Below are 13,144 nucleotides of genomic sequence, written 5' to 3'. Positions count from 1 at the left end.
CCTAGAAGTAGATTTCCTAGCTTTTAACAGCAGTTGAATCACTGATTCAGACAAACTCCTATCCTTCAGCACCTGGCTTTAACAACCAAGCCTTCAAAGCCAGTGACTGTAAAGCAGGATGGAAGATTGGCCCTTGGGACAGCAGATCCTCCCTGAGAGGAAGCTTCCAAGGAACGTCGGCGACCAGCCACACCAGATCAGCGAACCAGGCCCGGCGAGGCCAGTCCGGGACCACTAAGATGACTGGAATCCCTTCTGCCTTGATCCTGTGTAGAAGTCTTGGCAGAAGCTTAAGAGGAGGAAAGGCATAAATCAGACGATATTGACCCCACGAGACCACCACCACGTCTGTGGCGTCCCCCAGAGGATCCCATGACCGTGCCACGAACTTCTGGCTCAGCTGCATTTGGTTGTCCAGGGACTGCGGAGTCTTGTCCCATTTGATCAGAATCTCCCTTTGCAGGGACCTTGTATGGAACTGTGTAAATGGGATTGCCTCGAAGGTCGACACCATCAGGCCCAGCACCGCCATGCAAGTCCGGAGGGACTACCATCTGCTGAACAGCAAGAGGTGAATTGCAGCCTGCAGTTTTTCCAGAGGAAGGAGTACTCTGGCTAAGGCTGAGTCTAGAGTCAGACCCAAATAGTCTAGCTTCGTGGAAGGAACCAAGGCAGACTTCTGAAGATTCAGAATCCAGCCGAACTCCTTCAGGGTCCATATGGTGATTTTTCTGTTTTTCCACCAGCGCAGTAGGAGACTCTTCTCACAGAAGAAGGTCATTCAAGTAGCCCAGGACCGTGATCCCCCGCTGACGTAACAATGCTAGCACCAGGACCAACACTTTTGTGAAGAACCGAGGAGTGGAAGAGAGACCAAAGGGTAAAGCCACAAACTAATAATGCTCCTCTCCCACGGCAAAGCAGAGGAAGCGCTGGTGACCGACACATATTGGAATGTGAAGGTAAGCGTCCTTGATGTCGATGGAGGCAAGAAAATCCCCCTGATGAAGGGAAGCCACCACCGTATGAATAGACTCCGTTCTAAACTTCTGCACACGCACAAAGCAGTTCAGCGCCTTGAGGTCCAGAATTGGATGCACCTTGCCTTCCTTCCTGAGGACTGTAAACAGGTTTGAGTAAAACCCCTGAAAACAATCAGTTGATTGTAGATCTCTTAGGAAGAAACCAGGAGAAAAAAATCTATCTAAAAAGAAAAAAAAATTGCCAGGACCAGAGATCCCAGCAAGGAACTAGGTCCCTTCTCCTGACTAGGCAGAAAAGTACCTATAGCAGAGAGAACGAGTATACCCCCTTTGACTGCCCGTAGGAGTAGCCAAATTTTTTTTCTGCCTAATGTTCTACTCCTGTAGGGGGCAGTATAACCCAATGGTTAAGAAGATCAGGAGCTGTGTCTGTCAATGAACGAAGGAGAAAAATATTTTTTTTTACATTTAACTGTAAATTTCTTGCTACTACCATAACCTACCACCAAAGAACAACTGAAAATATATTTTCCTGCTTCTGACGGTCACAGCAATACCACATAGGTGTATGTTAGCCCAGAATCAATAGTGTGCATTTTGCTTTTTTTAAATCCTACCTAAAACACACTGAGACTAAGGGGTTTATTTATTAAAGCGAGAGGGCAAAATGAGTCACAATTCTGCAGAGAAACCAATCAGATTCTAGGTTTTATTGCTAAAGCTTGATTAAACGAGCCGAGGTTAGAAGTTGATTGGTTTCTCTGTAGAATTGTGACTAATTTTGCCCTCTCTAGCTTTAATAAATAAACCCCACACTGACAAAAAAACCTAAACCCTACACTGTTTAAAAAAAATACTGACCCTGACCTTTGACCTTGGTCTTGACCCAAACACTAACCCCTGGCACTGATCTAGATAAAACCTTGATCTAGGTATTTTTTTTTTTTTTTATTATTATTTTATTATTACTTTATTTTTTCTTCACACACTTTTTTTTTATCTTTGCAAGGACAGAGAATGATACAATGTATATCTTTCGTCCATTCACTGAGACCGAAAAAACAGGGGTGGGCTTCTGATCACTGTGCTAGCCAATCAGAGGTTATCACAGCGATCAGGTGACCCAGAAGTGGCCGTTTCTGGTCCAGATCCTTAGAACGGGACTCGGGGCTCTCAGTGAGACAACCGGACTCTGCACTGGGAGCGCGCTGCGCAGTGCACTCCCAGCACAAAGGGAGGTACGCAAATTTTCTGCCCCACGGAAAAAAGCCCAGTCCAGTGGGGCTGCTTATTTGCATACTGTCAGGGTGAAGGGGTTAAACTGGTCATAGGGCATTAATCGGGTAAGAGGTCAATACAGAACTTACCAGTCCCCCCTGCCAGCATCCCAATGTGTTTTGTGGTCTTTAGCTGAGGTTCAGACTTTTTGTCCGGTCGGATGGCGAATTTACCTGCAAGAAAACCAGTGATTACAGACAGCTCTGTATACAGGTACAAATCATTTATAAAAGGGAAGTATAGTATATTAATAATAAGCAGATATTTTGACTTATTATCGCAGTGGTTACCCTAAAGTTGTATGCAAACTCTTTACAACCAACTTCTCTGATCTGCTCACTTTTTGTCCAATAAATATAGCATTGAAAGTGTTTTGTTTTATCTGTTCAGTACGTGCAAAAAATACCTGCAGATCCCTTTATACATCAAGTAAGCTAATAACTTGTGCGCTGTATCTGCTGTACTGTAATCAGCTAACACTGATCACAGTTTTCTCCATGGACTATAGAACACCTCCCCTTATATTATGGCAATGAGGAGAGGGGGTGTTCTGTAGTCCTAGTACAAGTTTCTGTCCTAGGTTGGCAACACTTTAGACACAGTGAGAGAGCGTTGTCACCCTAGGACAGGAAGTGTGTTGAGGTGGGTCGTAAAAAAGGATTCAAATGTTGCCATCACATCTAAGGACCGGTAAGCTGAATTATATTAAAGTGGAAGTTCAGCTTAACTGGATCCCGACTGGCTGCCACCTTTTTACTGCGGCAATGTGGCTCTCCTGCGCGAACCGACGTAGACCTTTGTCGGTCGTGCGCAGGCAGCTAGGCGGCGAGAGCGCGCTACCACCCCCAGTCGGCAGCGGGGAAGCCGATGCACGGGGCAGGTGGCTCAGATTGCCGCCTGACAATCGTGATTGTTCCCCGCTGAGAGAGAAGAGGGGTCAGCTGTTGTAAACACAGCTGACCGTTCTTCTTCCTGGAATGATCACAGAGCCCCTGTGATCCTTCTATATAGGAACACAGGTCTCTATGTTCATTTCACAAGCCACGCCCCCCCCCCCACAGTTAGAATCACTCCCCTAGGCTCCCATTTAACCCCTTGATTACCCATAATATTAACCCCTTCCCTGCCAGTATCATTATTACAGTAACAGTGCATATTTGCCATTACTAGTGAAAATAAAAAAAAAAAAAACAATAAAAATGACAAATTTTTCCCGTAGTTAGTAGATGTGACAACTTTTGTGCAAACCAATCAAAATACGCTTATTGCGATTTTTTTACCTAAATTATGTAGTGGAAAACAAATTGGCCTAAAATGTTAAAAACTGAGATTTAAAAATTTTTTTTTGAGAATGCTATATAGCAGAATGTGAAAAATATTGTTTTTTTTTTTTCAGAATTGTCGCTCTTTTTTTGTTTATAGCGCAAAAAATAAAAATCGCACAAGTGATCAAATACCACCAAAAGAAATCTCTATTTGTGGGAAAAAATGGACATCAATTTTATTTGGGTACAGCGTCGCCACAACTGCGCAGTTGTCCGTTAAATTAAAGCAGTGCTGAATAGCAAAATATGGTCTGGTCATTAAGGTGAAAAATCTTCCGGTAATCTAACTACTGTAATACACGGTTCAAATATCGACCAATCGTTCGATCGCCAACCAACAAAACAGCGTTTGTTGGTCAAAATCGTTGCCAACATTAACAATCGAAAAAAATCTTTCAAAGAGCAATCGATTTCATACGTAGTGTTGACGTTTCACGTGCAAGTGGAAGTGATGTAATGTGCGTGTGATCTTGTAGCCACACCCTTCCTCCCAGAATGTTCCTACGCTCTTCATTGAAGGGACCAGCGTTGAAACCGTATATACATTTTTCCTAACATTTCTTTTGCCTTGTTTATTTGGAATTTTTCATTAGTGTTTACGAGTCTTTGTTCTTGAACACTGTTTCTGGGTCACCAACTATTTCCGTTCATGCGTGATAATGTTCTATAGATTTTCCACTGATGACCTTCACACTAACGAATAGAAAATCGTTCGTTTGCAAACGATACAATAGAATTTTTCAATTTTTTCAATCTGTCTTTTTCGTTCATAATACTGATATGGGGTATTGATTGCTGGGCATCAACAAGTAGAAAATCGGCTGATCGTTCGCTGAAAGCAAATTTTCGTACGATTTTCTTATCGTGTATTCCTTCCATTACTCTAAATCTACTAGCAGCCACATTCTAAGATTAATCTATCTAACCCTGTAAAGCAGGGGTCTCCAAACTTTTCAAAGGGCCAGTTTACTGTCCTTCAGACTTTAGGGCGGCCGGATTTGTGGCCAGTGGGGGTTTAAAATGTCCCAGGCCCAGTATCGGTGAGAATAAACACGGCCCCAGTGTTGGTGGTCAGTAGGAGGAGGAGTAGTGCCCCATCATTGGTATTAGTGGAAGAAATAGTGGCCCATTGTTGTTGTTAGTAGGAGGAATAGTGCCTCATATTAATGGGAGCAATGTTGCCCAAAGGGCCAAGTGAAGGTTAGGAAAGGGCCACGTCCGGCCCTTTGGCAGCAGTTTAAAGACCCCTGCTGTAAAGCAAAAAACTGCAGCCGCTCCGGTCCGGTCCCACGCTGAGCTGTCAGCGACAGATTCTCTGCGTAGGCGTGCGCAGGAGAGGCAGCTGGCAACGGAAGCCTCATAGTAAGTCTATAGGTGACGTCACATCCCAGGCATTTCACAGCCATCTGCCCCTGGAGATAGATAAGTCTTAGAATGTGGCTGCCAGTAGATTTAGAGTTAGTTTTAGGCTGAACTTCCAATTTAAATTAATTTCTGAAGTGACTCTCAAATTTTTACATTCTTGCTCTTCTATATTTTTACTATACATTGTAGTGTATGTCAGTGGCGGCCCCCCCCCCCATCCATGCATCCGGCCCCCTAATCTACATGCAGGGCGCTGGACAGATGGATTCCAATGGGGTTTTTTTTTTTTTAAGCACATGATTAGAGCCAGAGACTCTAATAGGCTTCAAAAAAGGGTGGGCTTGGAGCACAGAGCACTGCACCCCGAGACCACCCAGTTGTGTGACAATAGTGAATTAATATTTGCTATTGTCACACGGATTCTGCTCCTTGCCAATCAGGAAGAGGGTCCTGAGACCTGTTTCCTGATTGGCCGACAGGAGAAGCCATGCTATTGGCCAATGAGGAGGAGGAGGGAGGAGACACAGGGGAAGCCCGGCCCAAGGAGGAGACAGAGGGGGAAGCCTGCCCTCCACATGTCAGTCCAGGGTGAGTGAGCCGGCGACTGGGGGGGGGGAGGGAGGTATGGTGTGTGGGCTGGAGCTGGTGTGGTCTGAAGGGGGGGGGGGGGGGTATGGTGTGCGGGCTGGTGTGGTCTGTCAGACTACACCACCCCCCTTACACCCCCCACCCCCCCCCCCCGGCTCATGGAGCACCAGCCGCCACTGGTGTATGTAATCCCAAATACGAAATGTAATGTATTGCAGCTTACCAGTCCTTAGATGTGGAGAGTGCATTTTTTTTTAAGCTTTTTACCATTTTATTTTCACCTGGGGACCCTGAAAATAATACACATTCTGCCCCTTCAAAGCTACACTAATTTCTCCACTGTGTCTATGAAGCAGCCATGGTTGTCACACAATCTGGACTTCAAACAGGTTAGCTACTACAAAAACTCTACCTAACTGCTTTACAACTGCACATTAAGCTATCAGCCACACAGCAAGGGCATTGTGTTTGATAGGGGGGCCAACTCATAGATTTGCTTTGTAATTTCCCATGCACACGTGGCTGTCTGGCTGCTGTGCAGTCCAGCCCTACTGCAGGTAGCCTACCAAAGGTTCAACTGGGCTGAACAGTGTACAGAGTGGCCCTTTGCCTTCAGGGATGAATGCCTGGAATGTAGGAGACCTGCTTCCCCAGAATTTGCCCCTGAATGCATAGGAATCTAAACATGGGTACCACTTGGTACCAGTGGCGGCCCGTCCATTGGGGGTGCAGGGGCGCTGCCCCCCTATCAATGCATCCGGCCCCCTAATCTATATGCAGGGTGCCGGACGCATGGATTCCAATAGGGTTTTTTTTTTTTTTTTAAGCATGTGATTAGAGCCAGAGGCTCTAATAGGCTTCAAAAAAGGGTGGGCTTGGGGCGTAGAGCACTGCTCCCTGAGCCCACCCAATTATATGGCAATAGCGAATTAATATTTGCTATTGTCACACTGACTCTCCTCCCTGCCAATCAGGAAGAGGGTTGTGAGACCCCCTTTCCCGATTGGCCAAAAGGAGAAGCGATCTTACTGGCCAATGGCCAGGAAGAGGCAGAAGACACATGGCTGGAGGACCAGCACAGCGGCTCAGCCATCCAGCACTCCCCGGCTCAGACAGGAGGAAGGAGGAGGTAAGGAGGCAAACCGTTCGGGGGGGGGGGGTTGCCTGCTGACCGACCGACCTACCGACCGACGGGGTGGAGGGGTGCATTGGTTTGCTGCCCCCCCCCCCCCGAATTACCAGCTAAGCTGAAACACAGATCTCTTTGTGCCTGTCATAGAACCCCCCCCCCCCCCAAAGTTAGTAAGCATAATTAGGCTCACACTTTACCCCTTTGATTACCCCTTTCCCACCAGAGTCATTTATACAGTAACAGTGCATATTATTTAGCACTGAATACTGTATTAACGTCACTAGTCCGCCAAAAAGTGTCAAAAATGTCCGTTAGGGGTCCAATCTGTCCGCAGCAATGTCGCAGTCTGGCTGATCGCCACCATTTACTAATAAAAAAATAAATAAAATGACCAAAAATCTATCCCGTAGTTTGTAAACACTATAACTTTTGCGCAAAATTAAAGTAAGCTTTTTGGGATTTTTTTTACCAAAAATATGTAGCATAATACAAATTGACCTAAACTGATAAAAAATTTGATTTTAAAATTTTTTTATTGGGAATGTTTTATAGCTGAATGTAAAAAATATTGTGTTTTTTTCAAAATTGACGCTCTTTTTTTTTTTATAGTGCAAAATCTAAAAACCGCAAAGGTGATCAAATACCACCAAAAAAAAAGGTCTATTTGTGGGAAAAAGAAGACTTCAATTGTATTTGGGTACAGTGTCGCACAACCACGCAATTGTTAAAGTAATGCAGTGCCGAATCTCAAAAAATTTTGGAGGGGTAAAAACCTTCCAGAGCTGAAGTGGTTAAAGACAGAGGGGGTCAGCATGACAACCAAGTAATGCCCCGTACACACGTGCAGATTGTCGGCCGAAAAGATTCGGCCGACGACCGATCGGCCGATTTTCGGCTTGTTAGTATGATGCTTCCGACAGCCGACAGCGCACTTTCAGCCGAACAGAATCTGTCGTGCAAGCATTAAAATTTTTGTATGCCGACACCAGAACGGCCGATTGTTCGCCAGTCAGTACAGAATTCGGCCGACAGACAGCAGATTTGCAAGACTGGGCATGCTCAGAAAAGAAAAAACACAGGGAAAGTTAACCATCGCATGACATCACTTCTGCAGTCGGCGGACAAAATTCGTGTGCAGTCTTTTGCACTTTTCAGTGGACACGACAGCCCGGGGACAAAAGACAGCCGATCGGTCGGCCGACGATCGGTACGTGTGTACGAGGCATAACTAGAATTTTCAGAATGAGAAGAAACCAACAGACTATATAGAGGAGATTTACTGGAGCACACAGACTCTGGTGCAGCTGTGCATGGTAGCAAATCAGCTTCTAACTTTAGCTTGTTCAATTAAGCTTTGACAATAAGCCCCGGTTCATACTGCAGCGACTTCAAATCCGACATCCTTGCATGACTTCATCGCTGCTTGCATACAACATCTTTAACCACTTCAGCTCCAGAAAGTTTTATCCCCTTCCTGACCAGGCCATTTTTTGTAATACGACACTGCGTTACTTCAACTGACAACTGGCAACACTGTTCCCAAAAAAATTTCCTCATTTTCCCATAAACAGAGCTTTCTTTTGGTGGTATTTGATCACCTGTGCGGTTTTTATTTTTTGGGCTATAAACAAAAAAAAAACGCCAGTTTTCCAAAAAAATATATTTTTTACTTTCTGCTATAAAACATACCCAATAAAAAAATTGTAAAAAATCTAATTTCTTCAGAAATTTTGGCCAATATGTATTCTACTTATTTTTGGTAAAAAAAAAATCCCAATAAGCGTACATTAATTGGTTTGCGCAAACGTTATAGTGTCTACAAACTATGGGATAGATTGTGACTTTTTATTTCTTTTTTAATATTTTTTACTAGTAATGGTGGCGATCAGTGATTTTTAGAGAGACTGTGATATTGCGGCAGACAAATCTGACACTAAGTGACACTTTTTGGGGACTAGTGACACCAATAGAGTGATCAGTGCTAAAAAAAAAAAAAAAAAAAAAAAAAATGCACTGTCACTGACAGCGGCAGAGAAGGGGTTAACACCAGGGGCAATCAAAGGGTTAAATGTGTTCCCTATGAGTGCTTTGACTAAAGGAAAACAGAGATCCATGTTTCTGCTTAGCAGAAACACGAAATCTCAATTTTTCTCTCTGGCAGACCGATGTTCTGTCTCTCTACGAACGATTGCCGGTTATCATGTCTGCCGGACCCGTTAATTGGCTCCCGCTGTGTCCAATCACAGTGGGAGTGGGGCTCCGGTGGCACATGCGTGCGCCCTCCAGAGCCGAAGAAGAAGAAGATCACATACAGGTAGGGGATTTTGCGCTTTAAGCCTCTTTCACACAGGCGGACGTTCAGATCCGCATGTCAGTTTTTTTGGCGGATCTGAACGGTCCCCCCCATGCATCTCTATGGGGGATCGGATGTCAGCGGAGACATGTCCACTGACATCCGATCCGATCCGTCAAATCTGGACGGATGGAAACCCTATTTTCCATCTGTCCAGTGAATCGGACCTGATGAGAACGGACCGACGGTCCGTTCCCATCCGATTCCCCCATAGAGATGCATGGGGACATGACAGCTGTGTCTCCGCACACAGCGCGGAGACAGAGCTGTCATCCTCCTGCTCAGCGGGGGATCGGCGGATCGATCCCCCGCTGAGATAAACGGAGTCAGTCTGACGGACTCATAGTGTGAAAGAGCCCTAAGGGCCGCCCTGCCACAGTATATGTACATGGGGCGGTCCTTAAGCGATTAACTGAAGTCAATCCAAGTCATGTTCAAGTTATACCAAAAGTAGTGCAGAAACCTTTTCTAAGTTGAAGCAACTTGATTTAACTACCATTAATGGGGTGCGATTTGTCATGCGACTTTGAATTTTCAAGTCGCATGACAAGTTGCGGCAGTGTGAACCAGTGCTTAAACCTGGAAGCTGATTGGTTTCTATGCAGAGCTGCACCAGATTTTGCACTCTCCAGTTTTAGTGAACCCCCCCCAAATTTCCTTTTGACATACCTTTTCCTTTGTAGACTAGAAGACCATTGGGCCCCCGAAAGTCAATAGTGTCCCCTATTTTTAAGCTGTCCAAGTACTGGGACATTTTTCCTCCATCTGGGAATTTTGGGTTCACATTTTTGTAATAAACCTGAAAGACAGAACCAACGATTGTTAGAATTTCCCAAAACCTGCAGCAGATCCCAATAAAATCCAGATTTAAACCCCAGATTCCAAATGGTGACATTCACAGGATGGTGCATCCTGGCCTGTGGACAGTTTACAAGAAAATGTAGAGGGTATACAATACACATACATGTCTCTTTTTTGTATAATCATCCATTGTTTCATATAATCTGTAACAAAGTAACTTTTTTAGGCCAACGCAGAGCAAAGAGAAACTTGATTTCCTAGCCAATGGCACTGCAAAAGCAATAATTGTATTAAAATATTCTATTAAAATAAAGTGCACAACCTTTTATTTAATTTTTGGAGAGAGTAACATCCTAAAGGACATTATACTGGACGGCTTCCATTCCTCTACCAGGCTCTGTGATCACAGCAGGTCTGACCATGGAGCAGATGAATATATAAAGCTCATCACCTATCACAGTCTACAAGTCCTGTTCTGAATGAGGTTATATTAGGGCTGTACCACTATTTAGGGACACCAGCGTTACATCAGATATTTTTTACACTAGCGTTTATCAATTATGGTTTTGCAGCACCTTTAGGGGCCACATGGACTTATCAGAGGTGCCATGCTGTGTTCATTATTTTTGCACATTGTTATGCTTTTCCATGGTACAGGCAGGACAATAGCAAGCATCATGAAGACACGGCAATAATTCAGGGCTGCACCAGCTTACAGAAGGGAACTGAAGTCTACCTTTGTCTACACTTGCCCTGCTTCCTGCCAAATGGCATGCAAGACTCTGATGTGAAAGTGAGGACTCCAATGTGAAGGGGGGGGGGGGGGGGGGGTAGGGCTCTGACACAAAAGAAGGGGACTGAGGAATCTGATGTGAAAGTGGGGGATGAGGACTCCAATGTGAAAGTGGGGGATGAGGACTCCAATATGAAGGGGGGAAGGACACTGACATAAAAGTAGGGGACTGAGGACTCTGATGTGAAAGTGGGGGATGAGGACTCCAATGTGAAAGGGGGGGGCACTGACATAAAAGTAGGGGACTGAGGAATCTGTTGTGAAAGTGGGGGATGAGGACTCCAATGTGAAAGTGGGGGATGAGGACTCCAATATGAAGGGGGGAAGGACACTGACATAAAAGTAGGGGACTGAGGACTCTGATGTGAAAGTGGGGGATGAGGACTCCAATGTGAAAGGGGGGGGCACTGACATAAAAGTAGGGGACTGAGGAATCTGTTGTGAAAGTGGGGGATGAGGACTCCAATATGAAGGGGGGAAGGACACTGACATAAAAGTAGGGGACTGAGGACTGTGATGTGAAAATGGGGGATGAGAACTCCAATGTGAAGGGGGGGGGGCACTGACACAAAAGTAGGGGACTGAGGAATCTGATGTGAAAGTGGGGGATGAGGACTCCAATATGAAGGGGGGAAGGACACTGACATAAAAGTAGGGGACTGAGGACTGTGATGTGAAAATGGGGGATGAGAACTCCAATGTGAAGGGGGGGGGGGCACTGACATAAAAGTAGGGGACTGAGGAATCTGTTGTGAAAGTGGGGGATGGGGACTCTAATGTGAAGGGGGGAAGGACACTGACATAAAAGTAGGGGACTGAGGACTCTGATGTGAAAGTGGGGGATGAGGACTCCAATGTGAAAGGGGGGGGGGGGCACTGACATAAAAGTAGGGGACTGAGGAATCTGTTGTGAAAGTGGGGGATGGGGACTCTAATGTGAATGGGGAAAGGACTCTGACATAAAAGTAGGGGACTGAGGACTGTGATGTGAAAATGTGGGATGAGAACTCCAATGTGAAGGGGGGGGGGGGCACTGACACAAAAGTAGGGGACTGAGGAATCTGATGTGAAAGTAGGGGATGAGGACTCCAATGTGAAAAGAGGGGGGGGGGACTCTGACACAAAAGTGGGGGACTGAGGAATCGGAAATGAAAGTGGGGGATGAGGACTCCAATGTGAAGGGGGGGGACTCTGACACAAAAGTAAGGGACTGAGGATTCTGATGTGAAAGTGGGGGGTGAGGACTCCAATGTGAAGGGGGAAAAGGACATAAAATTTGGGAACCAAGGACTCTGATGTGGAATGGGGGGACGTGGGACTCTAATGTGAAGAGGGGACTCTGATGTGAAAGGGGGGTTTACACCAACAAAGAGGACAAATGCTCTGGCCTTCCAATCCAGCTCTCTCTTGTTCAGTATTACCTTTAGCTTTACTCGTATCTACAGAAAGACATTTTACCTTTACAACCAGATCAACGTGACCGGTCACCTCATCACTGGACACCGGGGTGTACGCCCGAACCACCAAGCTGCCATTGACTTTAGCTGAGAGGTAGATGTGCTGTCCTGTAAAAAATGATATGTAATAAAAGTGTTATATTCAATAAAAAAAATGCTCATTTTCATATTTTGCTAATTCCAGAGAATTGTAGATATTTAGACATTCAGTTGATTTACTTAAACTGGAGTCCAAAATCTGGTGCAGCTGTGTATAGAAATCATTTAGCTTCCAAGTTTTAGGCCCCTTTCACACGGGCGATCCGATCCGCCTGTCAGTTTTTCAGGCGGACCGGATCCGATGCTCAATGTATCCCTATGGGGCAGCGGGTGTCAGCAGTGACGTCTGCTGACACCGGCTGCTCTCCAATCCAATCCTGTCCGTGAAATCCGGACGCATGGAAACCCTATTTTCCATCTGTCTGGAGGATCGAATCAGATGAGAATGGACAGGCGGTCCATTCTCATCCGATCTCCCCATAGAGGACAGCGGGGATCTCACAGCTCTGTCTCTGCACACACATCAGAGACGGAGCTGTCATCCGCCTGCTCAGCGGGGATCGGCGGATCGATCCCCCGCTGAGCAGAACGGACTTTGTCGGGCGGTGCACCTGTGTGAAAGGGGCCTTACTGTCAACGTTTAATTGAACAAGCTGAGATTAGAAGCTGATTGGCTGCCATGCACAGCTGCACCAGATTTTGCACTCTCCAGTTTTAGTAAATCCACTCCTCTTTTTACGTGAACATTCTGTGGACTATTGGTAATAGACAGACATCATGGTATAAAGCAAGTGCCATCTAACTCCTATTACATTCTCAAGAATATAAAACAAATGAGGGAAATCTAACAGGCAGATTGAGGACCCCTCATAATGGTCATAATAGGTATGAAGACCCCAGAACTCAGCACATACAGTGGCTTGAAAAAGTATTCATACCCCTTGAAATTTTCCACATTTTGTTATGTTACAACCAAACATGTAAATGTATCTTATTGGGATTTTATGTGGTAGACCACAGGTGTCAAACA

General features: G+C 45.4%; 1 protein-coding gene across 1 annotated transcript in view; it reads right to left on the bottom strand.

The window, feature by feature from the left end:
* The window catches only part of LOC309565682 (NADH-cytochrome b5 reductase 2), a 46,038-nt gene that overhangs the window by 17,422 nt on the left and 15,472 nt on the right, over positions 1-13,144 (bottom strand). The window contains exons 4-6 of the mRNA XM_082270653.1: positions 12,077-12,183; positions 9,694-9,823; positions 2,351-2,434 (exon numbers count right to left, since the gene is read on the bottom strand). Of these exons, the coding sequence (XP_082126779.1) occupies positions 2,351-2,434; positions 9,694-9,823; positions 12,077-12,183 (321 nt within the window). The remainder of the gene's footprint in view (positions 1-2,350; positions 2,435-9,693; positions 9,824-12,076; positions 12,184-13,144) is intronic.

Source organism: Pelophylax lessonae (genome assembly GCF_965119305.1).
Source record: "Pelophylax lessonae genome assembly, chromosome: 10".
In the NCBI taxonomy this organism is placed as follows: Eukaryota; Metazoa; Chordata; class Amphibia; order Anura; family Ranidae; genus Pelophylax; species Pelophylax lessonae.
Note: the sequence above shows the minus strand (reverse complement) of the source record. Positions and strands in the feature narration are given on the sequence as shown.